We start from the raw sequence: 27981 nt of genomic DNA on the forward strand, positions 1-27981 counted from the left end.
ATCAGGAATCCGTCAGTGGATCTGTGGGGATGAGAGGCGGCATGCCTGATGCCCCGTGGCTCCCTCCCGCCGCTCCTTCCGAGGAGGGGCTTCAGAACCTTTATCAGAAATCCGGCACCGGAAACAATAAGTCAGCCCCACATTAGTGTCACACGTCTGAAATGAGATTTTGATTTGTTAGTCTCCGACACATTATTCACGTGGCTATAAATCCTGCGGAGATGAAGACGTCAGGCACCCACGCGCGCTGAGGAATGGCCGGCACCGGGCCGGCCTGTATTTATGCTCGGCTCTCTGGGCTCCATATTTTTAGCAAAAGACACGGAACTTGGTAGTTAAATATATGGCCACTTTCTCCACATAACTTGCCAGAGGCATCGATGTGTAGGCCCTCGAATGGCCACAAAACATGCCGGTGACACTTGGCGGCCAGAAGAGACAGGTTTGCGGGGCTGGGGATTCACCAAGCGTCGGCAAAACCACTGAACAGGCCACTGAGTTCACTGTCAGGGGAGCTCCGCCAGGAAACGCTGCCGTCCCTCCCCAGAGTGATCGAGTCCACAGTGATCCCGCGGCCATGACTTCAGGGCCCCCATGTCCCCAACCACACCCTGGCCTCGAGGATCACCCGCGGGCCCCTGAGGCCACCACACAGCTGCCTGTGTTCCAGCTGCCCGGTCCACAGGAATGCCATCCCTGGCACTGTCCCTCCAGCCCCTCCCATCACTCCCTCGCCCACCTGTGGTCTCCCTCAGCACGGACGGCCCTCGGAAGACACCTTGAACGGTCTACAGGCTCATTTTCATCCCCACCTAAGGCGTGCCTTATGGTGGGCACACCTCCGGCACCCAGCTCCTGTGCGGTGACGTACACTGATGAGGGATAGACTTGACTTCTCACCCAACTGACCCATCGTGTGCCCACACCAGATGACACACTGCACCTGCGTCCAGCGTGTACCTTGGACACCCACCTTGCTTGCCCTAAGACCAGATGCCATTATCAAAGCCACGGAGGTGGCCCAGGGCCGACAGGTGCCCGGCCTTGCACGTCCCCCAAGTCTGCGTGAGTGTCCAGTGTGGGCCTCTTCTCGAGGCCTGGACTTGAGCAGGTGAATGTGGCACCCCCGAGTTTACCAGGCTCAGGGGGAGGCCACATGCAGAAGAGGTGGGTGGACCCACTGCACCATTTCTCCATTCCACAAAGTCTCCAGAGGGAAACAGGCTCCACACCTGAGACTTCAGACACTAAAAGAGAAAATCATTTATTGATTCCTGATGGGGTCTTGGGATAGAACCCAGGCTCTATCGCATTCACACGAGTACTCTGCCACAGTGCTACATCCCAACCCTGCATTTTCTTTACCAGAGAACAAAAACACAGAAACAAGAACCTTCCAGGATGATTCATGGTTCCAGGGATACACTAAGAGCAAAATGACTCTTGTGCTATGGAGCCACTGAATACAGAACGGTTTCCAGGAAAAGTGCATGATACTCATCGGGGCGCAGGGCTGTGCATTTACTGACCTCTCATCAGCTGCTGGAACAAACTGAGCAACAAGGACACAGGTGGGGCTGTTTGGGGTCCCCAAGGCTGTCTGTCCAGCAGCTCCCATCCCAGAGAAAGCATGAGCTCAGAGCTTGACCTAATCAAGAGCACACAGAATACCCAAGGAAGCCAAGAAACACAGAGAAAGGCCAGCACCCAAGAGCAGAGAGGCACGCTGACCAGTAGAGGGTAAGAGAAAACCCGGTGAGGTCTTAACGGACCATGAAGACTGCATTTGGAAGATCAAAGCCCTTGTTGACAGTGCGTTAAGTTCATCAAGTGGGGTGCACTAATCCCCGCAGAAAAACTACAGATTGCCATAAAATGCCTGGCTGCAAGGTGCATCAAATCACCCTTCTGTGTTCATCAGGACACAGATGATACCGTTGATGTAACTAACTGGTTCTGTCTTTTAGGCCTACCAATCAAGAAAATGCAGCAGGAAATGTACCTGCTAAGTAAGAAGAGCCGCAAAAGTACAGCAGCCAACATCCAAGGAGCCTTCTGCATTGACGACCAGCTCCACGCTGACCCACCTGTGTGGACAGTTCACACAATGAGGGCTCACAGCAGCTCTGCAGTGCGAGAAATGCTACCAGCTCCTGAAGCAGTTGGAGAAACCAAGGCACAGAGCTAACCTGCCGGAGATCGCAGCCGAGACAACCAGCCGACAGAGATCTGGCTCCATAGAGGTACCCCAGAGGCAGGGGGCAGAGCAAAGAGCGGTAGGAACCAGACACTTGATTGGCCGACCTAGCACAAATGCTCATTCCTCAGGCCACACTCAGCAGGGGAACAAGAGGCCAGCACAAGTCCAGGTGAAGGGGGCAGGAGCTGAGCAGCAGGATGCCCCAGGGCAGCCCAATGTCTGTCGTACCCCGTGGCCTCACAAATCCCTAAACTGCCATACCAGCTCACGCAGGACAGCAGCTGAGCACATTGTGCCGCCTTGCCTCATGGCTTCTAAGTCTCCAGGACAATAGCAGACCTGTCCTGCGGGACCCTTCTGCTTGTGCCCGGGGGTGGCCGGCTCCTGTATGGTTGGTGGACAGCTGCCTCCTGGGAAATCCTACAAGTTCCCTGACCCACAAAAGTGAGCAGTGCCTGTGGGCTTTGCTCAGAACAGTGCCCATCTCGGAGGTGGCCAGCTAGGCTCCCACAGCTGCACTTCTGCCTCTTAACCTCTAACACCAGTGGTGAGCCCACACACTGACAGGAAAATGACCACTCACGGCATGACCATCAGGCCCCCCAAAAGGACGAAGTTTCTGTTCCGGGGTCAGAGTGAAGTCCATTCACCTAACCTGGTGGCCTGAGGACGGGTAGGAAGGAGCTGCGCTGGCACCTCTCCCAGGAGGCTGCCCCTGACCACCCAGTGCCCACCATGGAGGAGCCCCTCCCTGGGTACCTCCAATGCCTGGCACACCACAACCTTCCCCGTGGCCAGGATCCCTCGCCAGTCCACCCACGGGGCCTCCTTGTGCCCCGTCAACCCCAGCACCCGACAGAACTGTTAGCTGGATTGAAATCCCAGAGGGGACAAGGTGACTTAAATCACAAGTGTCTGAGGCCCTTCCGTCCTTATTTTACCCTCTTGTTACACATACGTCCTCTGGCAAGGAAGCTGAGCTACCTTCCCTGGAAGTCGGGGAGTCAGGAATGGAAACGGCACCGAACTGAGCACATCTAGGCACCTCTCCACTGCAGGAGCCCACCCCAGAGCCCCTCGGGCTGAACGCAAGGTCAACAGAACAAAGGCCACTGCCGACCAGGGACTGGCATTCACAGGACCTGAGGGAGCCCAGAGAGCCTGGCGGGGGCCAAGCTGTTCAGTCTGGGCAGCGCCAGATCCGACCATCACGACCGTGCCAGTCCACTTTTGTATCCTGGTGAACAAATACCCATCAAGAACAGCTCAGCGGAGGGAGATCTATCTTGGCTCACAGTCTCAGAACTGAGCCCACTGCTCTGGCCCTGGATGAAGCAGGACGTCACAGCAGAGGGAGCCACAGAGGAGAGCTGTCCCCTCATGGCAGGCAGGGAGCAGAGGGTGGGGAGGGGCTCACGAGGAGGGTGCCCCCTTCCAGGACATGCCCCAGGGACCCACCTCCTACAGACACAGCCCAGTGGTTAGCACCCGGTCAGTCCACTAGGATGGACTGATAGGTCACAGCTCTCACAGTCAGTCCAACTGTTTCATCTCTGAATGTCCCTGCAGAAACACAGGAGCTCGCTGGGGACACCTCACATCCAAACCATAACATTCCACCGGGGGCCCCCAAAGCTCATGTCCATCGCACAACGCAAAGTACATTTAGGCCATCTCCGGGAGCCCCCTACTCTTCACATTTCCATCACTGCCCCAAAATCCAAAGTCTCACCCGGGACTCAAGGCAAACTCGTGTGTGAGCCTCTGTAAAAACCAAAACCAATTATTCACACCCAAAAGGGAGGAACAGGGCACAGAAAGAGGGGTGGGGTCAAAACAGGGCCGAAACCCAGTTGGGCAACAGGTCTGGTGACTACACACACAGCTTTGGGGGGACACAGTCCACCTTGCTGGCGTCTCTGAACTCCTGAGGTCTCCTCCAGCTTTAGCTTCACCTTGACAGCGTCACACGTCACCTTGTCAAGAGCAGCCTGTAAGGAATCGAACCCTCCTGCACGTGGCCTGGCCTCCCAGACCTTCCTTTGAAACCTCCATGACCCCTGAACCTGATCATCCTGCATTCTTGCAGAACCAGCACCACGTGGTTGACGCCAAGGTCTGCCACCAGCTCCTGCCACACCTGGGATCCCAGATTCACAGCTACGGCAGCCTGCGTGGCTGCCTAGCTCACCAACTTCCTAGGCTCCCCTGTGCAAGCAGGATGCCCCTTGATCTCTTCTCAAAGGAATTATTTCTTCTGTTCCTGGAGCCTGCAGTGGGTGTGGTCTTGCAAATTCCTGAGATGCCCTCAAAGTATCTTTCCTGTTGTCTCTATGCACTCAGCACCTCTTTAGGGGCTGCAATCTCTTCAGTAGGCATACCTTCCCTGTCCCTAATTGTATGTGCTTTTCTCACCAAACAGCAAGTTGTTAAAAACCCTTTTACTTTGTTTTCTGCTCTCAGGTCTCACAGCAAAACTTGCTAAAAGATACCGCAACATCCATGCCACTGACTGAACACTGTGCTCCCTTGAAATTTATTCCACCAGACTCATCAGTCAGTCTATTGCTTTTAAGTGCAGCCTCACACGATCTAAGGCACACACAGAATGTCGACGACTTCTCTACGAGAATACCACACCAGTGGCCTCTCGATGATTTCTAAATAGAGGCCACCTTCCCCTCTGAAACCCCACGAGCACAGTCCACATTCCCTCCACATTCCCGTCTCCTGAGATTCCAGCAGAACCATCCACTAGCTCTGCCAAACATCCTAGAGCTTTCCCAGCTTGCATCTCGGAACTTTGCTAAACTCCAGAGGTCTCGGTCCGTGGACGGCCCACCCCACTGCTCTGGGCCCAAGGGGAGGCGGCACATTGTGGTGGACAGGCCCCTGGAGGAAAGCTGCCCAGCTCAGGCTGGAGTCAGGAAGCAGAGGAAAAGGGGAAAGATGCATCTCTCCAGGACACATCCCTGTGACCGGCCCCTGCATCTGACCACTCCTGCTCACGGTCACCACCCAGTCAGTCCATCAAACAGGATGAACCAATTAGGCCACGGCTCTCACAATCCACTCCTGTATGAACAAGAGCTTTGGGGGGACACGTCACATCCAAACCCTGAGCCACATTTTGAGCAAGGCTGTACGGTGGCCCAGGAGGCCCAGCCTCAGAGAACACGGGGCCGTATCCCACCTCCAACGGCAACAGGCAAGGTCACCCCCTGCCAGGCTCCTTCCCGATTTCCCCACTTCCCACCGGGGCCCCGGGCTGCTGATTCCTTAGCTCCCCTCCCCTTAAGCCAGGCTCAAGGACACCACGCGACGGCCTCCAGGAAACGCCTGGCGTCTCCACAGAGAGGTCAGGGGAGGGCACCTGGCTGTTCTGTTAGTCTTTCCATGAGGCACCATGCATGGAACCCACACTCACTACAGTCCAGGCGCCAGGACAGAGGACCAAGGGGCACAGACAGCCTGCACCATGTGTGTCCCTGTGTCCCGCTCCTGCACACAGCCCGGTCAGGAAGGCCTGGCCCCTGCTCGTCCTTCGCCTGAATGCTGCATGACTTAACAGGAAGGAGTTAAAGCGGCGTGTTCCTTCCCACGAGGCAGGGAGCCTGCTCTTCCCCTTGCTACAAGGAGCCACCTCCGAATGTCACTCGTGGAGTGAGACACACACTTCTCTGTTTGAATGGAGAGCCGTGGGAGAGTAAGGGGACTGATGTCAGCAGAGTCCCCTAAAGACAGGGTCGACTCGGTCCCCCGCAAGCCAAGGAAGGGAGCATCTCGGCCCTCAGGAAAACCTCACCACCAGTGCGTCCTGGAACCTCCCGCGTGGAGGTACAGACACATCAGGTCTTCTTACACGGAGAGTGTTCAGGAGCCATCAGCCCTCAGTGGTCAGCAGAAATGGGCTTTGTGCCTGTGGAATATGGACACCAGAGGCTAAGGGCCAGCCCTGCCGCCTGTACCTGAGAGTCGGGGCCCACACCCACACTGAGGCAGGAGAAACCATGGGCCATGACACCATCTACCACACTTCCCAGGAGGCGGACGCTGCTATGCTGGCTCACTCCCCCAGACCAAAGGACAGACCCTTCTGTGGAACCACAGAGGAGCCTCAGAGGAGCTGAGACAGCCCAGGAGGGTGGAGCTGGGGCTCTGACCAAGAGTCTCCTGGGCCCACCTTCTTCACCACCCCCCACGCTGCCCAGGAGGCTCCACTGAACAGCTGACGGACCAGCTACTGAGACCTCGGGGTACACAGCCACCAGCTACTGAGACGTCAAGTACACAGCCACCAGCTACTGAGACGTCAAGTACACAGCCACCAGCTACTGAGACGTCGGGGTACACAGCCACCAGCTACTGAGACGTCGGGGTACACAGCCACCAGCTACTGAGACGTCGGGGTACACAGCCACCAGCTACTGAGACCTCGGGGTACACAGCCACCAGCTACTGAGACGTCAAGTACACAGCCACCGGCTACTGAGACGTCAAGTACACAGCCACCAGCTACTGAGACGTCGGGGTACGCAGCCCTGCTGCCCCACACGGGCACAATCTCAGTGCACAGACACACACAGCTCCCCTAGGAGGTATTACTGAGCCCATTTTACCGATGGGGAAACCGAGGGTCTGGAAGGTCAGTGGCTGCCTGGGACAGCACGGCTGGAGGTAGCAAACGGAGGGCTTGAACCCCCCCCCCCATCGGGTAAGGCTGTGGAGGCAAGACCATGGAGCCAGGCGGGAAGCAGCTCCAAGGGTGAGGACGGGCGGAGGGGCCGTGCTGTGCTCAGAGTCACGGGCCACTTACTGCACAGGTAGCCCTCCCCGGGAGGACCGGGGGAGTGTAAGGAGGGCGGGATCCTCCTACTCAAATGCAGAAGGATGGTGGCTTATAGAGAAGACGCAGGTTCACAGTCTCTCTCCGGTGCTACAGGGAGCGCATGAGGCTCCGTGGTCTGAGGTCTGTGTATCAGACACTTTCAGCAAGGCTGTGTTCGGATATCCACATCCTTCCTCTTCCCATCAGCGGTGACCCTTACATTGATTCAAGCCCAAGACCCGAGAAGAAAAAGAAAACTTCTAGTACTTGGTTCACAAGTAACTTGAGCAAACAGACTCCCAAATCCTGTAGTCTGTTCCACACGGAAAGGAAGAGAAAAAACACTCATCGAGTGAGCTAGTTGCTCATCTGATTCTCGCCCTCGGGTAGATCAAGCCGCGCGCTCTTTTCTGACCTCGTAAACTCATCTCTTGACATTGTTGTAGACAACCCAGGAACCTCAAGTGCAGCCCTGGCCCTAAGAGGGTCTGGGAAGCACTGAGAACAGAGGAGTCTCCCAGCAGCACAAATCCTCAGGTGACGCTTATGCTGCTGCAGGACAAAGATGGTTTGATTTTCACTTTCTTTCAAAATCCTGCAACTTTGACTTCATAGGCCACCATCCTCCTAGAGAACATCAGCTGGCGTATGGGAGGAGTTGTACATTCAGTACCAAGTCACCCGACAGGCTGAACGGTAAACGTGGCTCGCCACGCGCCTACGGCAGGAGCACTGGAAAGCCTTACTTCCACCTGCTACTGATGTTTTTATCAGCTGCTATTATATTCTCCACGGAGGCTCAAAACACGGGTTCTGACATTTACAGGAAGGGAGGCGGTGAGTTCCTCACCTGCACATGCCACCTTTTTGCTAAGCCAAATCACCCGGGAAGGCTGTGTTAGGGCTCCCAGTGTCACAGCCAAGCGAGCTGTGGCTTGGGATGGCCACACCAGAGCCGGGTAAGCGCACGTGATGACTCAGCCTGTGCTCACGCCACACCTGCAGGCTTTCTTGAGGCTCTAATGCCCACGGTGGAAGAGACTGTGATCACCAAACCCACTTCCTCTTCCTAAGCAGAGACTGAAGCTCCGCCTCCAGCCTTGCAGCTGCAAACATGAGCAACTGCGGCCAACAGACTGAGCTGCAGTAACGTGGTCCCTCTAGGTCGCCCCGTGCAATCTCCAGGTCCCCTGTACGTGGATGGAAGGCGTGTGTCCTCCAGGGGCCCCTAAGCATGGACACAAGGTGTGGTCCTGCGAGGCCCCTCTGCGTGGCTGGAAGGGATGTGTCCTCAGGGTCCCCTGTGGGGGGTGGGGGCCTGTGGGGGATGGGGGCCTGTGCAGGGCTGGGGGACGGGGGTCCATGTGTGGCTGGAAGGATGGAAGAGGCACACTTCTCAGCTCCTCTTTGGGAGCCACGTGCTGAGTGAAATGGTGCAAGCAGCATGATCCCTAAGTAGGCCAGGAACAGCCCGCAGGATCCTCTGTGAGCACGAAGCACCTCTATTACATGGGCCGCTGAGAATCGGCCAGGGCGTGTGTTACGGAAGCTAGCTGTGCCAATGCAGAGCCAAAGAGCAACACCAAAAAAAGTCACGACAGGAAACCCACAAGAATAAATGGGCTTCGGTGCGTAACCCTCATGTTACAATGTAGAATTTAAAAAAAAAAAAATCTTAAAGCTGTATGCCTAATGCTTTTCCAAATTTATAAAGAAACTCATTCCACTTTCATCATACTATTTAAATATGTACCCAGAGGTTAATATTGCCTAACAAAATGAATGAATGAATAGAGTGGCTCAGAAGGAGAGCGGAACACCTCCCTGTGCTGCTATTTCACCCGCCTGAAGATGAGCCACTGCCTCTCAGGGCGCTGGGCCCTGGTGTCCACCCCGCCTGCCCAGCCGCTGTGGTCGGGTCCCTCACTCCACAGCTCTCCGGCTGCTCCTATGCAGGCACACGAGCAGGCAACTAACGACAGACATCCTCTCTCAGAAAAATGGAAGGGGAAGACCAAGAGCCCCATTTACACACTCAGACTCAGGAAAATAAAAAGATTACTTTAGAAAAGGAGGCCCTCCTCGGGCAGGGACTGTGGCTCCGTGGCAGAGCGCTCGCCTCGCACGCGTGAGGTGCTGGGTTTGAACCTCAGCACCGCATAAAAATTAATAAATAAAGTGAAGGCACAGGTCCATCTACAGCTAAAGTGTTGTGAGTGTGTGTGTGTGTGTGTGTGTGTGTGTGTGTGTAAGGAGGCTCTCCTTGCAGATACACATACAGTAGGAAACGTGATCAAGGCCACAGCTTGTGGAATGGGATCCTCTTCGTAAACGTAGTCCAGGCAAACCTTTAAGTTCAACTCAGGCACCCCTTAAGGAGCATCGTGAGTACACACTGATCACAGTAATGGATGCTGGGCCACCTGCTGTGTCTGGGGACCTGTGACGGATCTCCATCTGCATGAGCCGGGACACTGAGCTCAGGCAGCAGAAAGCTCGCCATCCAAGAAGGTAGGAGAACCAGGCTCAGAAAACAGGAAAGAGCCAAAGGGGCCACAGCAGCCAGGGGCACAGTCACCTCTCACCCCCTGTCTGGCCTTCCGACAGAGCGGACACTACTTCAGCCTCTGAGAGGTCGCGCCCGCCATCCATGAGCAGTGTCTCTGCACTACCCATTCCAGATGCACAGCAACAGGCCACTGGTGTGCTAGGACAATGCAGGTCTGATTCACAGAAACCAGCGTCATCGTGGCCCGACACTGAAGGACAAAAAGGAACATCATCTCAACACAAAGGACGAAAGATTTTTCTGCAAGATCCTAGCCACGTAACGTGACAGACAAAGCCTCATCTATCAAGGCATTCAGTTGCCGGCCGTGTTCACAGTACTGTCAATCATCAGCCGTGGACGGTAGGTCCCTGATGGTGCAGCCGATCCACCAGGCTGGGGGACCTGACTATGTAAAATAAAAAGAGTAAGTTATCATATCGACGAATTGCAACGAGTTAGAGCTGAAAGCCATCCAAGCTAGCCACGTTCGATAAAACTCCTTATCTGCATTTTAGGGTGCATGTCGTTAGCTCAGAGAAGATTAATTTCTCCATTCATATTTCAATTTTCTTTTATGGCAAAAACATAAAACCGTGGAGATTTTGAAATACTCTTTTCTTGCTTAATCAAATGTTGGGAGCCTCCTGTCCACATGGAGAGAATAATTAATAAGTCACAGAGACTCCAAAACCGAGAGGTCGAGGTAAGTCTCACGATGCTGGCGTGCAAATCCTCTTTGAAGACAGGCCCTCGTGGAGAGTTAGAAACAACCCTCTGCTCCTCTGTGAAGAGGACTGAAAGGCAACAGGAGATCACACGCTCACACAGTAGGTGCGCTGTAATTAGCCGCCAGTGGTATTCATTAATTTTGATGCACAAGAGGAAAATGTGCAAGAAATAAGCCTAAGGTAACTTCATGCGAGGAGAGGATCCTTTGCTTAAAAGAGAGACTGTGAAGGCTCCCTATGAACCGCTACAGAAGTGGACACCGTCCACCCACTGAAATCTTAATTCACCAGATTCACTCTCAATCAGACCTCAGTCCATTTTCCCCACAAGAAAATGAGGCTCCCACTCGATGTCTTGTTGTTATCCATCGCATTTCAGGAAAAAATGCTGCGTGCTGCCCTTTTTAAACAAATGTTCACGTTGACGAGCTCTCCACGACCCACAGCAAACGGCTCTGCTGCCCAGAGAGGCAGCAAAACGGATCATTAAGGAAATATCTGCAGATCACGGTTTCTATAAATGGCACCTTAGAACCTGCCGCATCCAGTGCTAATCGAATCTTCTAATTTTATTAATATGCATTCTCCACCTTAAAAATGCTGAGCCGCACAAAGCAGTCCCCTAAGAACATCATCATCAAGTTAGCAAAGAGGGAAAGAGATGGAGGACACCAAATCTAATGTGGCTGGTCCCAATCCCAGCTCTGCTGGTTACAGCTCTGCAACTTGGCAAGTTTTTAACGGCATCTTGCTGATTCCTCACCTACCAAACAGCAGTGCTGCCCCAAGAAAGGCACAAGGTGGCAGGTGAGTGGACGAGAGGCCACACAGAGAATCTGGAGCTGCCTCGGGTGTGGAAGATGGAGAGAAGAGGAACGGCAGGTTCAGGGAAACCACGAGGTGACGAGGTCCACTGGGGCCAGGGGACGCAGGGACAGACAGTCAATGGCCCGCCAGGAACGTGGGTTCCACAAAACACCTGCGGCAACCCACACAGAGCACAGACGATATTATCAACACTTATCCTCAAGTACTTCACAAAATGTCATTTTATAACCAAGTACATCCAAAAAGCAAAGTAAAAGGAAAACCAGATACATTTCAGTCATTTATAAACCCTTTGCAATTAAATTACGAACTCCCCAACGTGACTGACAGGACACGGATCATCAGATGTCTCTAATCTGGGAATCTGCAGCCGGACGGTAATCAACCACCCGGAATTAGATGCCCCTGGGTGAGGACAGCAATGAGAACTTAGGCAAGACTCGCTGCGTGCACCGTGCACTGGTATTCTCCACAGTTTCCTGTTCTGACATCATGTTACGGGGACCTGATGATTGACAGTACTGTGATCATGGTGGAAACCGTGATCCTAGGAGGAGCAGGAAGAGGGTGTGAGATCCACCCCGCAATCGACTTCTGGTCGATCTCGTCCTGACACTGAACTTCTGCCAGAACACTTCTGCACAAACACTCAAGTTCTGCCAGATGCTTCTCGCTGCCTCTCTCCCGGCAGTTGTGGTAGGACACACACTTCCTTTGTGTTTCCTGGTGCACTTCCGGCCTGCTGGAACTGGTCTCTCCGCTCCTCTTCCTCAACCCAGAACTATCCAACAAGGGAGACCAGAAGAGACCTTGGGCTAACACAGCCGCTGAGTTCAAGGGTTCACTCATTCAAAGGAGGTGCTTGGATTAGCTCCCCCCTCCCTGTCCAGCCCCAAGCAGGGTCACAGGCCCCTGGGACACCAGGTGTGCAGGGTGAGGGCGCCCACCTGCAGTGCTCCGGATCTTGAAACCACACCTCACAAACCCAAGTGAGCTTTCCTGGAAGTTTCGCGGTTTGATTTTAACCCACTGTACCGTCAGTTCCCCTGGCCCACAGGCACACGCCACACTGCCAACTCCTCCAGAGCAAGCACAACGTGAAAAGCACGGCAGCTAATCAGTTCATGAGCCCTTATCCCCATGAAAATCTGCAACAGGTTATCTCAGCGTGTGGCACCTAAGCCAACGGGGCTGCGGGAGCAAGGAGCGGCTTCCAAAGTCCCTTAAAAGTGGCCCTGAGGCCCGGAGTATGAGCACTTGACCACGGTTAATAAGGGGAGAATGAGGACTAACGGCCAGCCTGAACCTCTTACTGCTGTGCCTCCACTTCCCCATCCCCACACCAGAGGGAGACCAAACAGAAGGGCCCTTCCCATAGGCCCTGTCCTGCACAGGCCGGGGCTGAGGTCCCCGCAGCTCTTCACCACAAACACTGAACTTGGTTTTGAAACTGAATCCAGTCTTCACTTCCTAAGGTACAAGTTGCTCCCCATTTCTGCTTGAGCACCTAAAAACTACCAGTGACTGTCTAGAACATTCTAGAGGGAGGGCTCCCCTGTCTTCCGCAGCTGGACCCAGAGCTGACGGGGCCCTCGTCTCTTCAGGGGACCACACACACTTCAGCTGACAAGCTGCAGGACAGAGGGGGCCTGTGGGCACCTTGGAGGACGTGAGGAGAGAAAAGAAGCGCACTGCCTGGCAGGAGGGCAGACGGCCCGGAGCCGGCCTCAGGCCTGTTCGCACAAACCCACCAGGCGCCTGGGCCAGGCTCCTCGCAGGACCTCCTCTGCTTCTGGCAGGGACCAGGCAAAGGATGCACATGGCCCCTTCCACATCCAGACCCGCCCTGCCAAAGGGCAGGCACTGTCCCTACACCACCACCAAGGAGCAGCGAGAGGCAGGGCCAGACTCGTGAAGACGACAGGTAGAAACACAAAGGCCCTGCTGATGACCTGTTCTCTGTCGTGCTGAGGATGGAAGCAGGGGCGCCCCCACTGACTGCTCCCCGGAACCTTAATCTCCCCACGTTGCCCAGGCTGGCCTTGGACCTGCCATCCTCCTTCCCCAGCCTCCTGAGTCGCTGGGATTCCAGGTGTGCACCACCGCCTCCCGCCCCGCTGATAACTTTGTAATTCCAGTTGACGTGTTGAAACGGTGCTATTTGGAAATCCTGGGGTGAACAGAATGTATGATGAAAGTCAGCTTCGCCCATTTCTTGTTGCTTCTTTCAACATGACCACTGGAAGCTTGAAACGTCGCCCCGTGGCGCACACATTTCTACAGTGGTAATCTAGACAGACAGTAAGAATCTGATCCGCTACCAGGCGGTCACTGAGCAGCAATGGGCAGACCTGGCTCTGGATGTCACAGTCCGCACCTAGAACTGGTTAGACCTCCACCACCACAAGTGCGGCCGCCCAGAGACGCAGGCCAGTGCTGGGGAGAAACACTATGGCCGGTCCACGTGCTGTAAAGCGGAGGCAGAGGTCGAAGCTGACCCTTACACAAAGGGACAGAGTGTAGGGGAGGCAGAGGTGCCGCCAGAGTCTGCACCCCGCTCTTCCCAGCTCGTGCAGGGGAGGCCTGGACAGGCCAGCTGCTGCCCTGACCCACCTGCAGTGGGCTTCTCCACGCCCTTCAGCCCTGCTTCTCCCAGCACAGAGCCACAGTGGGAGACCAGGGAGGGGTGCAGCCAGCTCCACGGAGGGACGCCCACTCAAGTTCAGAGCCACCATTTCCCAATGAGCGCTTCCGCCCTCCAAGAGCCCCTGCACCTGTGCCTGACCGCACAGTCACAGCCAGCCCCCGCCCTGAGCTCCACCGAGCTCCCCCCCCCAGCGAGTGCACGCAGCCCCAGGGCTCACTCAGCCTCTTGGCCGCCTCCAGGGCTTCGCGCGCGGTGCTGGCCACGAAGAACCTCTGGACGCGCACGCCGTTGTCCGACATCAGCTTCTTGCTCTGGTACTCCTGCAGGTTCAGCCACCGTCTGCAGGCCACGGGAGGCACCTGGGGACACGGAGGACAGAGGTGAGGAGGCTGCGCACAGTGGGAACCCTCAGCCGGCCCTCCCCTGCCCTCGGCGGGCAGCAAGCGACCAGTTTACAGACAAAGGAAAACGGACCTCCTGACATTCCTCACGAGGAAGGACTATTTTAACCAGACACACACTCACACTCACACACACACACACACACAGCATGAATGCAAATTTCAAATGGCGACATGGAGTGCGGGCTGCGTGCCAGGCACCAGAAGATGCCAGACAGACCTCCTGGTCCCCACGCAGCACTATGATCACGTGAGGCTCTGGATCGGGGCCTGGGACCCGCACACTGCCCACACCTGGTTCCCTGGGTCTGCAGGTGTTCCTACTTAAGTCAGTATTAAGAAACACGAAAGACTCTGACATACCTGTGTCTCTTGCACTCCGTCGCAGAGCGCTGTGGCACCAACTGTATGCACGCTAGGACCCTCGCACTCTCTCCCCAGGGCACCCAAGCACAGAGCACTGTGGTACCAACTGTATGCACACCAGGACCCTCACACCCTTGCTTCAGGGCACCCACTTGCAGACCCACCATATTTTGCCAACTGTATGCACACCAAATATCAAGAAACTCATGAAGACTTTTCTTAATTCTCTGAGATCACCAGGTCACAACACTGTATTTCTTCATCTCAGTTTTTAATAAAATTCTCTGTTCCTTGCACCAGAGTTGAGTACAAACCTGAAAGATGCCCACTGATTAGCTCCTAAACTCCACTTGTGTGCTGCAGTAACCTCGTTTTTTAAGTAGAAGGGCTTCTCCAGTACGCGCTGTCAGGTTTTGACTCATGTCGAAAGAACACAGTCAAGGTGCAGAATGACAATAACAACGTCTTTTTTCTATTTACCAATAACATCAGCAGCATTCCCTGCCAAATCTAAAAACCCCATTTTGACATGATAAAAATAACAGGAAAGGAGCACACAGTTAACCCTTGTCCCCATCCATGAACCTGAGGCGAAGGCGCTTGCACCAGGTGGGTCTTGATGCCAGTAACACAACCAAAAGCCCAAGCCCTCAATGGTCTCCCAGGGCTGGGGCCCGGGAGATGGCACACGCCCAGCAGCGTCCAGCAGCGTCCAGTGGCCTCTCAGCAGGTCCGAGCATCAGGCAGACACAACACTGGGGCCCAGAGGCAGGGCATCGACACTGGGGACCATACCCTTTCAAGGCCTCTAGAATGTTCTTAAAATGTCGTTTTCCTTGGAATCCTCCCAGCCAGGATGCACTCAGGAGTTCTTTTAGACAAGGGGACCCAGAGAGGCCCTAGGACCTCAGGACTGGCCTGGTCCACTGAGGGGCCGAGGGTGCTACAGCCTGCGGCCACGTTCAGAGGTGGGAGGCGGTACCACGAGAGCCCTGGCTGCATCCGTGCGCCACGCTGGACAGACTGATGATCTGAATGGACAGGCAGGAGGGGTGAGAGTGGGGGAAGCGGTCACTGGCGCGTGCTGGGCAGCGTTCCTCCACCAGCCCCTTCCGCCATGATGCGCTGCTCACTGAGGCCCAGAGCTGTGGCCTCGGCCAACCACGGACTGAACCTCTGAAACCACAAAAGTAAACTTTTCCTCCTCTAAGCTGCTCCTACAGAGGGGTATTTTGATCACAGCTCCATGAAGCTGACCCACACACTTTGGAAGATTGCGAAGGGGCTTGGCACGTGGCGAAGATTAAGAAGACACCAGCCGGATGCCCAATGAACAGAGCCTGCCTTGTGTCCCCGGCTGCTAACAACCATTCTTCCCCAGAAACTGGTGCTGCCAAAACAGAAAAGTAATCAGTCCTTACGATCTGAAAAAGAAGTGTGAAAAATCATACATACGAATGATGATGCACACTTGTAAGAAGACTCAAATTCGACAGGATCCAACGATGGATCAAACCTACAGACAGCTCTTCCGCTCTTACAAATACTAGAAATGATGTTTTCCTCGCTGAAGTTGACTGCAGTTCTTCTCTGGAGTAACACTGGGGTAACGTTGGCAAATGACGTAACTGCCAGACAAGCAAGGCTACATCACTGGCCAACGTCACTTCTTAACTGTAGGTTGGTGGTTGATCTTACTTCTCGATCTCAAGCCTTGGTGATTAGGAGAGCACAAAACTTCCTACATGAACATATCCACAGGCTTCGGCGTCTCAGTGGCACGCCACCGAACATTCCAAGAAAAACACAAGTGTGAGGCATTGAATAAGAGCCCTCTAATGAAAGAAAGCACTAATGTTACCAATGCGCCATTATCTGGGCCCAGTCTGAAAAGGCAAGTGGGAAGGATCGATAGATTAAGTCCATGTTGACAGACCAATTTGAAGCCATTAAGCAAAGAAGAAGAAAGCACAGTTTGAAAAGCACATTTGAGGAGAATAAAACCAGCCACCGAGTGGCCGTGGTCAATCCCTTTTCATTAGAACACTGGCCGTATTAATTTTAGGTACGCTAATGCAATCTGCTGCAAACTAATTGCAATTGATCGGGAGCCCAGCTTCATAGACACATGATACATATTGACTGCTCCCACACTGGCTTAAATGGGAGCCGGCTTCGAGTCCGCCGCTCTTAACTGAAGACCAAGACAGTGCGCCCAGGTCCACAGCCAGGGCCCACGCCCCACCCATCACTCCTCAGAGCAAGTGAGACTGAGCACCGACTCGTGCTCAATGGAAAACCTGGAGCCAACCTGGCCTGCACTCCACCCAGCCAACTCCACTTGCTGAGGCTCAGTGATGCGTCCAGAGGGGATGTCCTTCTGCATCTTCAGGGCAGGAGGTAGGAAGAAACTCACCAAGCGAACGGATGGGCACAGCGTGGGGGAGAAGAATCGTTAACTGATGAACGCTGACGTGAACCTGGACGGCTACTAAGGAAGCGTTCATGTATCCTGCACGTTAGAGTAAGCTTCACGCGCTCTGGTGGGTCACACGCTCATGAAAGGGGACATGGTTTCTCTGCTTCCTGTAGCTGTCATCATTCCCAGTCTCCCTCCTCCTGGGCACTGCCTTCGCTGAGGCATTGTGGGGAGTCCCAGCCGCGAAGCTGGCATTACTCGGGCCACACCAAGTCTCTGTCTTCCCATCCTGGCACCTTCCCCGTCTCCACCAGGGTGTGGAGAGCCTCAAAGAGGCAGAGGGTCCAGCGGAGGACATGGCCCAGGCACCCACAAACGTGCAGAGCCAGGATCCCTGAAGAGGGAGCCCGGGAGACGGTTCCTTTGGAGCCCTGGTCTTTGCGAGAGCGTTACGTAATTACCGGCCTCTGTACAGCCTGGTTCCCACGCTCCTGTAGACAGTCACATCTCCACCCTGGGTTTGAATTGCAGCTCTTAGGAGAGTCAGCTCACAGCCATCCTGAGAAACTGCTGCCTGTGACAAAGGCCACCTCCCAATGTCACTGGCAGACGCTGCTCTGCCTTTGTGACAAACGGATAAACTGCTTATCGCAAGATTCCCGCTCAAGGTCCCTGGTCATGTGGGCCAGGAACTCGAGCCCAGCATGCTGTAATGGCTAAGGAAGGACGCCAGATCTCCTACAGAAGCCCTGCGTAACAGCAGCGGGGGCCAGAACCCCAGAGCGACAGCTCATCCGGGTCCGCTGGCCTGAGGACCCCGAGTCCTCCCACCCTCCCAGTGGTGCCTGCTCCCTCCTGAAGATCGTGAGTCCCCAACAGAGCCTCTGTGGATGTTCACCCCTGGGCTTCGGGGGCTGTGACAGTGGTGGTCACCCCGAGCACAGCCTTCCCTCCTTAGGGAAGCCACCGTGCAGGTGGACGGCTCCAGGCACGCGGGAGGATCTCAGGCCTCAGGAGGCGTCTCTGACCAGTGCTCCTGAGAGCTGCCCAGCAGGCTGCGGTCCCACATGTGAATTTCACACGCTCCCACAGGCCCCTTGGTGACACAGACTGGGAGGGGTCAGCAAACAGCGTTCCCCCTTCCAAAGGTCTGCTCTCAATCCTGGCCACCACGTTTAGGGAAACCGCACCTGCGCCAAGCGGCCGGTGGGGGCCGACCCAGGGGCAGGTACCGAGAGGTCTGAGGACCGCAGTTTGTGATTCCTGGGAAGAGCGGCCGCAGAGACCCCAGGGCAGCATCCTCCCCCCGGAACCCTGAGCTCAGGAGGTGAGAAGTTCAAAGACCCCAGGACTCTGTCTATCCCTCACGATCCAGCCTGGAACATGGTACAGTGCTGGGCCCCGTGCAGGCTCCTGTCTGCCCCTGTGCATGTGCACCCTCAGTACAGCCGAATTGATAGGCTAGAGACTAAAACGATGAACAATAACAAAATAAAATGATCACAACACTGTTATAAAACAAATTATTAGAAACTCGTGAATTATTTCTAGGATTTTCCATCTAGTATTTCTGGCCCATAGTTCACTGCAGAGAGTGACAGCGGAAGAGGGAGACCCGGACACTTCCCGCCCACCTGGGATCCAGGTCCACAGGAGGAGCACACTAGGCTGGGCCGGGCAGCAGCTGTGCCCTGACCGTCCTCCTCGGCAGCCCTGCCTTCCTTCCCCCACCCACCAGCTACCACGGCAGGTGGCTGGGCTCCAGGAACACGGCCTCCACCCTGTTGGGATGCGGGGACTCCTGCCACGGTCCCCCAGGCCCTCTGCCCATCATCGCACTAACAACCCTGCCATGAACCAGTTCCCCTCCGTCTGCCGAGGACCAGGAGGAGTCAACACCTGCTCACTGGACCCTGACGGACGCCGTGCTTCCAGAGCCCCGAGGGGAAGCGGGTGCAGGGGTACCCCTCTGTCAGGGGCACTTTGGGATCCTCCCCGACAGGAGAGGTACCCTGGGGTCCCAACTCCTCATCTGAGTAGGAACCTGGGAAAGAGCCACAAAGGCACACACCTGTAATCCCAGCAGCCGGGAGGCTGAGGCGGGAGGATCGCAAGTTTGAGGCTATCCTCAGCAACTTACTGAGGTCCCGTCTCATCTCAGGGCTGCAGATGTGCTCAGGGGTAAAGCACCTGGGTTCCATCCCCAGGTCCAAAAAAAAGAGAAAAGCAACCTGAGTAAGACAGTGACCTGCCCAGGGATCACACAGGAGCCGCAGGCAGGCTGAACCCTGGCCCAGGTCCCATCCTCCCCGTCCTGCACTGGACTGGGGACAAGGGACCATCTTAAAAACAGCACCGTTCTCCAGCCAGCCGCTGGACCAGCATGGCCACCTTGCTGGATCTCAGCTTGGGGGGAAGGGAAGCGGCTGAGAGGGAAGCAGCACACACACACAGATCCGAGGGCCTGTGGGAGCCGGGAACAGGGGCAGCAGAGGTGTGGGGACCGAGGGGCCCAGAGAGAGAGCCGAGATGAAAAGACCATGACTAAGCCGCAGAACCCACAAGACTCAACGCACAGAACGCAACGGCTGCTGGGAAACAGGCCATCACCAAGGCACCAAGGCAGCGTCCCCCACCCCGAGGCTGTGAAATTAGAGGCCCGCAGGGGACAGAAATAGCAGCACGGAGGGCGGGAACCAGTGGGGTGCAGAGGCAGGGCGGGCACCCCCAGGGAGGCCCTCCCACTGCCCTCAGCCCCTCTGCAGAACCAGGGCCTCGCTCCTCACAGAGGAGCCTGGCCAAGGGCCCACGAGGGGGCGGGGACCAGGGAATGGGGGACACAAGCTGGGTGCACTATCCCGCCAGAAGGAAGAGGGTGCTTCAGGAGGGCCGGAGGACCATGCTGTCAGGGCACACAAACGGCTTTGCACACGTGCCCACCCACACCAAGCACCCACTCCCCGGAAGGACCCGTGGCCGGCGTGAAAACTCCAACTCCCAGCCCTGCCCCAGGACAGGGGCCAGCTCTGGAGATGGACTCACCTAAATCCACCTAAACCCAGGCCTCGGAGGAAGTCATCAAGCCAGGCAGAGAACTGTGCCCCCGCCTGTCATCCTGCCTGCACGCAGGGCGGTGCCCTCCCCTAAGGTGGCCTGGGTCCTGGGGCAGGTTGAAGCTCCTGCTGCTGGCTGTGAAGGGGCTGGTAAACCTCAGCTCCAGCTCTCCATGGCAGCACCGGACTGGAATACTAACAGGGAACCCAGCTGTAAACCCGAGGGACAGGCCCTCCCGCCCACTGCAGGCCTGGGGCGGAGGGTGCATGGGCCACGGCAGGGCAAGAGCTCACACACTGAGCATCTCAGGACTCACCCATGGCACCCCGTGTGCCAGGAAGACCCACAGCTCTACCTCGGTCACACTACCTGGGAGATACCAGCCTTCAAACAGACGTCAGTGTCAACAAAAAGACAGCCACCGCTCACCCGGTACCAACGAGTGCCAACAAATAAAGCCCAGGGGCTCAAAGTGAGCCCTGCCGGAGGCCGTCCTGCAGGAGAGCCGGACCCTGACGGGCGGGCAGAGGCAGAGGGCTGAACGTGTTCCCCTCAGCATGACCGCTTCTGTCAGCACCTGGCAGAGCGGGCAGCCAAGTCCGCCCTCAGAAGCCGGTTGGTGAAAGCAAGGTCAGAGGGAGGAGGACGGGCGGAAGGGGCCGCTCTGAAACTGAATCCACCTTTCATCTAACGGCAAAGCTCCTGACCACTCTCCACCTAGTGCCCCACTTTTGCACACTACAAAGAGATTAATTAACCTAATTAACCAACTCATTAGCCCTGGGCAAAGATCTCAAACTCCAGGAGAGGAACAGAGGGATCCCCCGGACTTAGGATGAGAGAAAGTGCAGGACTCCCGGGGGCCAGTGCCCCTGGGTTGGTGTGGGGATTACAGGAGCTAACACACGCACATCCATGGGAAGGTGCCCAAGCTAAGCTCCTGGGAAATGCAGAAGCATCATGGAGGAGGAAACGTGTAAAAAGTAGACAATCACTGGAATAAAAAGAAGAGTGCCCACGGGGCCGGCTGTTCGTTCTAAATGCATTTGGAGAGGTATTTTTAAACTCTAATTGTGGAATCTTTACACTGAATCACTCAACAATCACGGAGAGAGAGAGAGCGCCGCAATTTACAATGGGAAGAACCAGAAAAACCTCACCCTCGGTGAGCACGGGAAACGCGCCCCTGAGCGAGTGGACTCTCATCTACTGGAGCCAGGAGTGTGCATCTCACAGGTGAAGCAGGAAAGTCGGGGAGACCCACGGCCACTCTGCTGGTCACGTGAGCGTCAGGACTAGAATCCAAGGCCCGGGCCTGAAACTCCCTGCTATGACAAGTGACGTCTCTTCTCTAAGTCTGAGAATCCTGGAAGCCACGGCGCCATCTCCGACCCCAACGTGCTGCCTCCCGTTCTACAGTGTGGAAAACAGGGCAGATCTCAAATCAGGGACAGCAGTCGGGATGACAGGGCATCTGGAAGAGCGTTGAGGGGTTTAACCAGGGAAGGGACCACAGAAGGAACAGACCTCCGGTTTCCTGGCCGGAGAACCCAACTGGAGCTCTTCTCTGCAGAAAACCAGGCCAGGATCAGACCCGCAGCCCGGGCCATTTTCCCCCTATTGACAGAGCGTTCTTGAGGACACCAGTTAAGCGTCTGTCTTACCAGAGAGGGACCCAAGGCTGAGCTCTGGATTCAGACCACTCAGAAACCGGATCAGAACAGGATTTTTAGATCTCATTCTTCTCAGGGTGCCGTGCCCTTAACCAAGTCTTACACTTTTTAAACCAAATCAAACGCTAGCGGTCATTGTTGAGTGCCGCAAAAGTTCCAGAAACTGAACAATACACCTGCCCTCGATTCTCCCAACAGAGGACAACGCTGGCAGAAGCCATGTCACAGATGAGCTCATGAAGGCTCCAAGCAGCTCCGTGCCTGCTCGGGGCGAGGGGCTGGCTGGAGGTAGAGCCGGATCTCAAACCCAGGTGTGTGGACGGCAGAGCCTGTGTCCATCAGCAAGACCGGCAGGAGTCGCCTCCCATGCACGAACGTGGGAGACCACGGCCACTCTGTCCTGAGCCACGAGAGCCCCCAGCAGGAGGAGGAGGCGCTGTGTGAGTGGATTTCACTGTGGGAAGGACAGAGCAGGACAGACCCGCAGCCCAGACCATTTGTGCTGCATTTACAGAGCATTTGTGATGACCCCAGGTCCCTCGGTCTAGGACCCCAGCAGCGAGGGGTCAGCGTCTGCGTCACCCCATGATGACAAACAAGAGACTGGGGACGGGAGCAGGGAGCTCAGGAAAGAGCGTGCCGGAGGAGCTTCACCAGGTCAAGGAATTAATATTCTCCCAGACGCTGCCTGGTTCTCTTTATCCTGGGCTTAGCAGGAAAGCAGCACTTTTTTGAGCAGCAGAGAAACAGAAAACCCTTTGTAGTACGTGCAGCAGACGCCCAAAGCAGAACTCACTCCTAAGCCCAAGCTGCTCCTCCGCCAGCAGCAAGAAGCGTTCCGGAAACACACAGCGGTCAAAGCACTGACCTGGAGCGCAGAGCAGGCACAGGTGCACGACGTCCCACACGGGCACTCCCGAACCCTGCCCCCGCAGGCCAGCCGAGCACACGGTGCAGAAGGGCACCTTAAGCCCAGGGCGGTGCAGAAGTGGGCCAGGGCCCACTCCCATGAAGAAGCTGAATTAAGGTGTGCCGACCCAGGCTGGCTTTTACCCTGCCCCACAACCTGGGTTGAAGTTCAATCCCTGCGGTGGGGTAGTAAGAGGCAGGACCCGGAGGGACCTCTAGGAAGAGACTCATTACTGAAAGGACTAACGTACTCAGGGATCACTGGACTCACAGGTCACCTCCAGCGGGTCTGCTATGAGAGGCACTTTGTCACTTGGAGGCTCCTGAAGCCCGGAACACCCCAGGCCTCTGCAGAGTCTCCACCCGCAGGATGCAGCCCCCAGCCTTGAACTTCCCATTCCCACAATAAGAAGTGAACTGTTTTGCTCTGTTCGCTACCTAGTGGCAGGTATTGTGTTATGGCAACGCAGGACTGACCAAGACAAACTCCTCCCTGGGAACGGGCAGGAGCATCCCAGTGTGCACCTCCAGCAGGGGGGCTGCTGGCCTGACAGACGGGCAGTGGTAACGGGCGGGCTGAGGGATTCCAGCGAGGACGCACCCCTCGCCGTGAATCAGCTGCAGGTTGATGGGAGAAAACCCAGCGCTCGACACGCATCTGCCAACGCGGGCTCAGAGGACGTGAGGAGTCGTATGAACGCGCTGGTCTGAAGAAAGCATTTCTATAGAAACAAGGCCTCGGGTGTCTGCCCAGACTGGCCCTGTACTCCACTGAACCATCCACCTCCAGCACATCGGTCCACCACGCCAGAGCGGCGGGGCCCTGGATCTCTCACCTTCCTGCATTGTTCAGTATGAATCCCAGCGGGCACCGGGAGAACCCCTCTAACGCCTCCTGCTATGGGGACCGGACAGAGCTGCTCTCCACAGAGGAAACAGGAGACGCCGCAGAAGAGAAAGACGTGCAGAATTCGTGAAGGGCAGTTAAAGCAGAGCGTGAACAGAAGGGCAGAAGGGTCCCAAGGAAAGCACCAGGGCAGAGGGATGGCCAAAGAAAGGCACAGGGGCGTGGAGCAGGAGCGAGACCAGAGGGGACCCACGAAGCCTCGCCGTGCTGGAGCAGGACTGGAAACCACACGGGCCCTCCCCGCACAGAGGTCCAGCCTCCAGCCTCTTCCCGGGGCCCGGGCTGGGAGCTGAGCCGTCCACCCCACTCGGCGGACTCCGGCCCCCTCTGGGCTCCCTCAAGGCCCAGCAGGAGAGGCCTCAGCAGCACACATTCAGCCAGAGCTTGGAGCTCTGTAAGTAAGAGCAAGTGCCCCTGCCCCTCAGGAAGGCCTAGGGCCGAGGAGGCACACACCCCCTGCAGGAGGGCACAGGACTCCATGGGAAAACCACTCCCGAATTAACCATTCCACGCGCTTCAGAAGCAGCGCTGGAACAGATTCTAACTGTACTGCCCTGTTCCTGCTCTGTGTAAGGGAAGTGGAGCCTTTCATCATGAACCCTAAGGACAGAATGAGAGAAAATCATTTGAACTGCAGACTCCGCTGGTTCTGTCACACAGGAAGGCAAAATACCGACGACGGCCAAGGACATTAAACAGAGAAAGCCGTGAACTTCCTTTCTTTGGAAAACCACGAGAATAAAAGGATATTTACGTTAATGCCACACGCATTTAGTGAGCATTACCGTGCGCTATAAACGATTCGAATGCGGTTTTTATGGGAAGGCATCAAACAAAACGTCCACACACTTGACAGGCCTTTCCCAGACTAATTAGTATGCTAAGTGGCTGGCAGATGGAGATGGATGGCCAAGTCCAGCTGTCCAGGCTACAGGCAAGGATGAAAGACACAGGGCCTGGGGGCCAGGCCCCAGACTGAAGGACAGACAGCACTAATCCTGGGCCTCCTGTCCCCAAACAGCCTCTTGATTTCACTTTTACCCCTTCATCCTGAATTCCAAACCTCTGCATCCTCACCACACACTCAGCAAGAGGGGGAACGAGGGAAAGCAACCGGCCCTTCTGAGTGGACAGGCCAGCCAAGGCCTGGGAAGCAGGTCTGGTCCAGCAGCCGGGCCTGCCTGCCTGCCTGCCTCTGTGGTATGTGGCTGCTCAGAGGCAGAGATGGAGACACGCGGCCTCAAAGCCTCTAAAACATCTACTCCTGGTCCTTCAAGAACTGTGTAGACCTCCTCCCTACACAGAGACAGAGAGCTACTGAGGGTCCAGAGGGGACCCCGGCAGCTGGACTCCTGCACCAGCTGAGTGCCCGGGAGCTCACCCCATCTGGCTGCCGTGCGAGCAGCCTCCGTCCTCCCTGACCCTCATCCCTTGCCTGCTGCCCGATGTCCCTCCTCGGACAGATCCACAGACTCAGGTAAAGAGGGGAAGCACTGGGCTGCCTACTGCCAGAGGCACTGGCCAGTGGGGAGGGACGGAGAGGTGGTTCTGCTGTCTTATCTCCCAAAAAAACACCCACTGAAAGGTCCCCCAGGGGTTCCACGCCCCCAGCTGAGTGAGCAGCAGAGCTACAGGAGGCTCCAGCACAGAGACCCCTCAGGAGCTTTCCCGACAGCGCAGGTGACCCTCCTCACGCCAGCATCGCTGTGGCCAGAATGCCTGGCAGACGCGGAGCTCAGCCACCTCACCTGCAGCGGGATGGAAAGACCAAGCCTCCTGCACTGCAGGAGGACTGGAGGTGCACAGGTCCCCGCAGCCTGGTGCCCTTGGTGGACAGAGCCACATCCAGACGCTGTGGCACCCGCTCTCCACACAGCACCAGGCAGCTCCCTTACTGTGAGTGTGGCCTCAACACACCCCTCAGGGCTGGGGAGGCTCCGGGGACAGCACTGGCCTGGCACGTGCACAGCCCTGGTCACCCCAGCTGCAAAAACATCAAAACTCACTCAAACCTCCGGGTACAGCTTACGACATAAGCAAACCATCCACCCAGAACTTCACAGCCACGGGCAAGAGCACCTCCCCGGAGGGAGAGGCAGCAGGCGTGAGCAATGTCACTTTCACCCAGTACCACGCCATCCTGAATTCCCAACCAGGTACAAGTCACCTTTCCAAACCAGTGACACTCTCCAGAGCACCTTTCCTCGTCTCTGAACCCAGGTCTGCAGACCCCAGCCCACCAGTGCTTGTGGCACGCACCCTCCAGTGTTTGGCAAAGGAGGTTCCAGTGGAGCACAGCCAGGCTGTTGGTGCTGCAAGACCACGCTGAGTGGACGCAGCAGAGAAGGTCAGGCCCGGGGTCTAAAGTGGGGGCCCAGAGGGGAGGTTCTGGTGCTCAAACCCAGGACACTCTCCACTGAGCCATATCCAACGGGGTTAGGTGGCTTTTTGTCACTGTGACCAAAAGACCTGGCGAGCACAGTTTAAAGGAGGGAGCTGATCTGGGCTCACGGTTTCAGAGGACTCGGTCCATACATGGCCGACTCCATCGCTCTGGGCCCAGGTGAAGCAGAACATGGTGGCAGAAGGTCGAGGCAGAGGACAGCAGCTCAGCACAGGAAAGCCAGAAGCAGAGAGGGCTCTGCTCGCCAAAGACAAAACAGCAACCCTAAAGACACACCGAGTGATGACTTCCAGTCACACCCCATCTACACAGCAGGGAAGTCAAGGTCAGCACAGGAAGGAGGTCGAGGACAGCAGTCAAAGTCACGGACACACACAGGAAGCAGGTCGAGGACAGCAGTCAGGGTCATGGACACACACAGGAAGCAGGTCGAGGACAGCAGTCAGGGTCACGGACACACACAGGAAGGAGGTCGAGGACAGCAGTCAGGGTCACGGACACACACAGGAAGGAGGTCGAGGACAGCAGTCAGGGTCACGGACACACACAGGAAGGAGGTCGAGGACAGCAGTCAGGGTCACGGACACACACAGGAAGGAGGTCGAGGACAGCAGTCAGGGTCACGGACACACACAGGAAGGAGGTCGAGGACAACAGTCAGGGTCACGGACACACACAGGAAGGAGGTCGAGGACAGCAGTCAGGGTCACGGACACACACAGGAAGGAGGTCGAGGACAGCAGTCAGGGTCACGGACACACACAGGAAGGAGGTCGAGGACAGCAGTCAGGGTCATGGACACACACAGGAAGGAGGTCAAGGACAGCAGTGGGAGTTGTGGACACACACAGGAGGAGGTCGAGGACAGCAGTGGAGGTGGAAGACATACACAGGAAGGAGGTCGAGGACAGCAGTCAAGGTCATGGACACACAGGAAGGAGGTCGAGGACAGCAGTCAGGGTCATGGACACACACAGGAAGGAGGTCGAGGACAGCAGTCAGGGTCATGGACACACACAGGAAGGAGGTCGAGGACAGCAGTCAGGGTCACGGACACACACAGGAAGGAGGTCGAGGACAGCAGTCAGGGTCACGGACACACACAGGAAGGAGGTCGAGGACAACAGTCAGGGTCACGGACACACACAGGAAGGAGGTCGAGGACAGCAGTCAAGGTCACGGACACACACAGGAAGGAGGTCGAGGACAGCAGTCAGGGTCACGGACACACACAGGAAGGAGGTCGAGGACAGCAGTCAGGGTCACGGACACACACAGGAAGGAGGTCGAGGACAGCAGTCAGGGTCACGGACACACACAGGAAGGAGGTCAAGGACAGCCCTAGAGGTAGGGATGGAGAGGGAAGGGGGTCGAGGACTGAGGAGGAGTTGGGATGCACACACAGCAGGAGGTCAAGGATGCAGCAGAGAGTGGAAGGAGCACACGGCAGAAGGTAAGGACTGAGGCAGAGGTTAGGGATTGCAGTGGTGGTAAGGGACATTCACAGGGAGGAGGTCAAGGACAGCAGCAGAGGTGTTGGTCATCCCCGGGAGGAGGTCAGGACAGAGGTGGACTCAGGGTCATCCACGGGAGGAGGTCAAGGACAGAGGTGGACTCAGGGTCATTCACAGGAGGAGGTCAGGACAGGGGTGGACTCAGGGTCATCCACGGGAGGAGGTCAGGACAGAGGTGGACTCAGGGTCATCCACGGGAGGAGGTCAGGACAGAGGTGGACTCAGGGTCATTCACAGGAGGAGGTCAGGACAGGGGTGGACTCAGGGTCATCCCTGGGAGGAGGTCAGGACAGAGGTGGACTCAGGGTCATTCACAGGAGGAGGTCAGGACAGAGGTGGACTCAGGGTCATCCACGGGAGGAGGTCAGGACAGAGGTGGACTCAGGGTCATCCACGGGAGGAGGTCAGGACAGAGGTGGACTCAGGGTCATCCCTGGGAGGAGGTCAGGACAGAGGTGGACTCAGGGTCATTCACAGGAGGAGGTCAGGACAGAGGTGGACTCAGGGTCATCCACGGGAGGAGGTGAGGACAGAGGTGGACTCAGGGTCATC

General features: G+C 56.3%; 1 protein-coding gene across 3 annotated transcripts in view; it reads right to left on the bottom strand.

Moving 5' to 3' along the window:
* The window catches only part of Suclg2 (succinate-CoA ligase GDP-forming subunit beta), a 181312-nt gene that overhangs the window by 122775 nt on the left and 30556 nt on the right, over positions 1 to 27981 (bottom strand). For all 3 annotated transcript variants that reach the window (XM_078033631.1, XM_078033629.1, XM_078033630.1), the window contains exon 2: positions 14000 to 14141. In XM_078033631.1, the coding sequence (XP_077889757.1) occupies positions 14000 to 14141 (142 nt within the window). The remainder of the gene's footprint in view (positions 1 to 13999; positions 14142 to 27981) is intronic.

Source organism: Ictidomys tridecemlineatus, chromosome 16 (assembly GCF_052094955.1).
Source record: "Ictidomys tridecemlineatus isolate mIctTri1 chromosome 16, mIctTri1.hap1, whole genome shotgun sequence".
NCBI classification, from domain to species: domain Eukaryota; kingdom Metazoa; phylum Chordata; class Mammalia; order Rodentia; family Sciuridae; genus Ictidomys; species Ictidomys tridecemlineatus.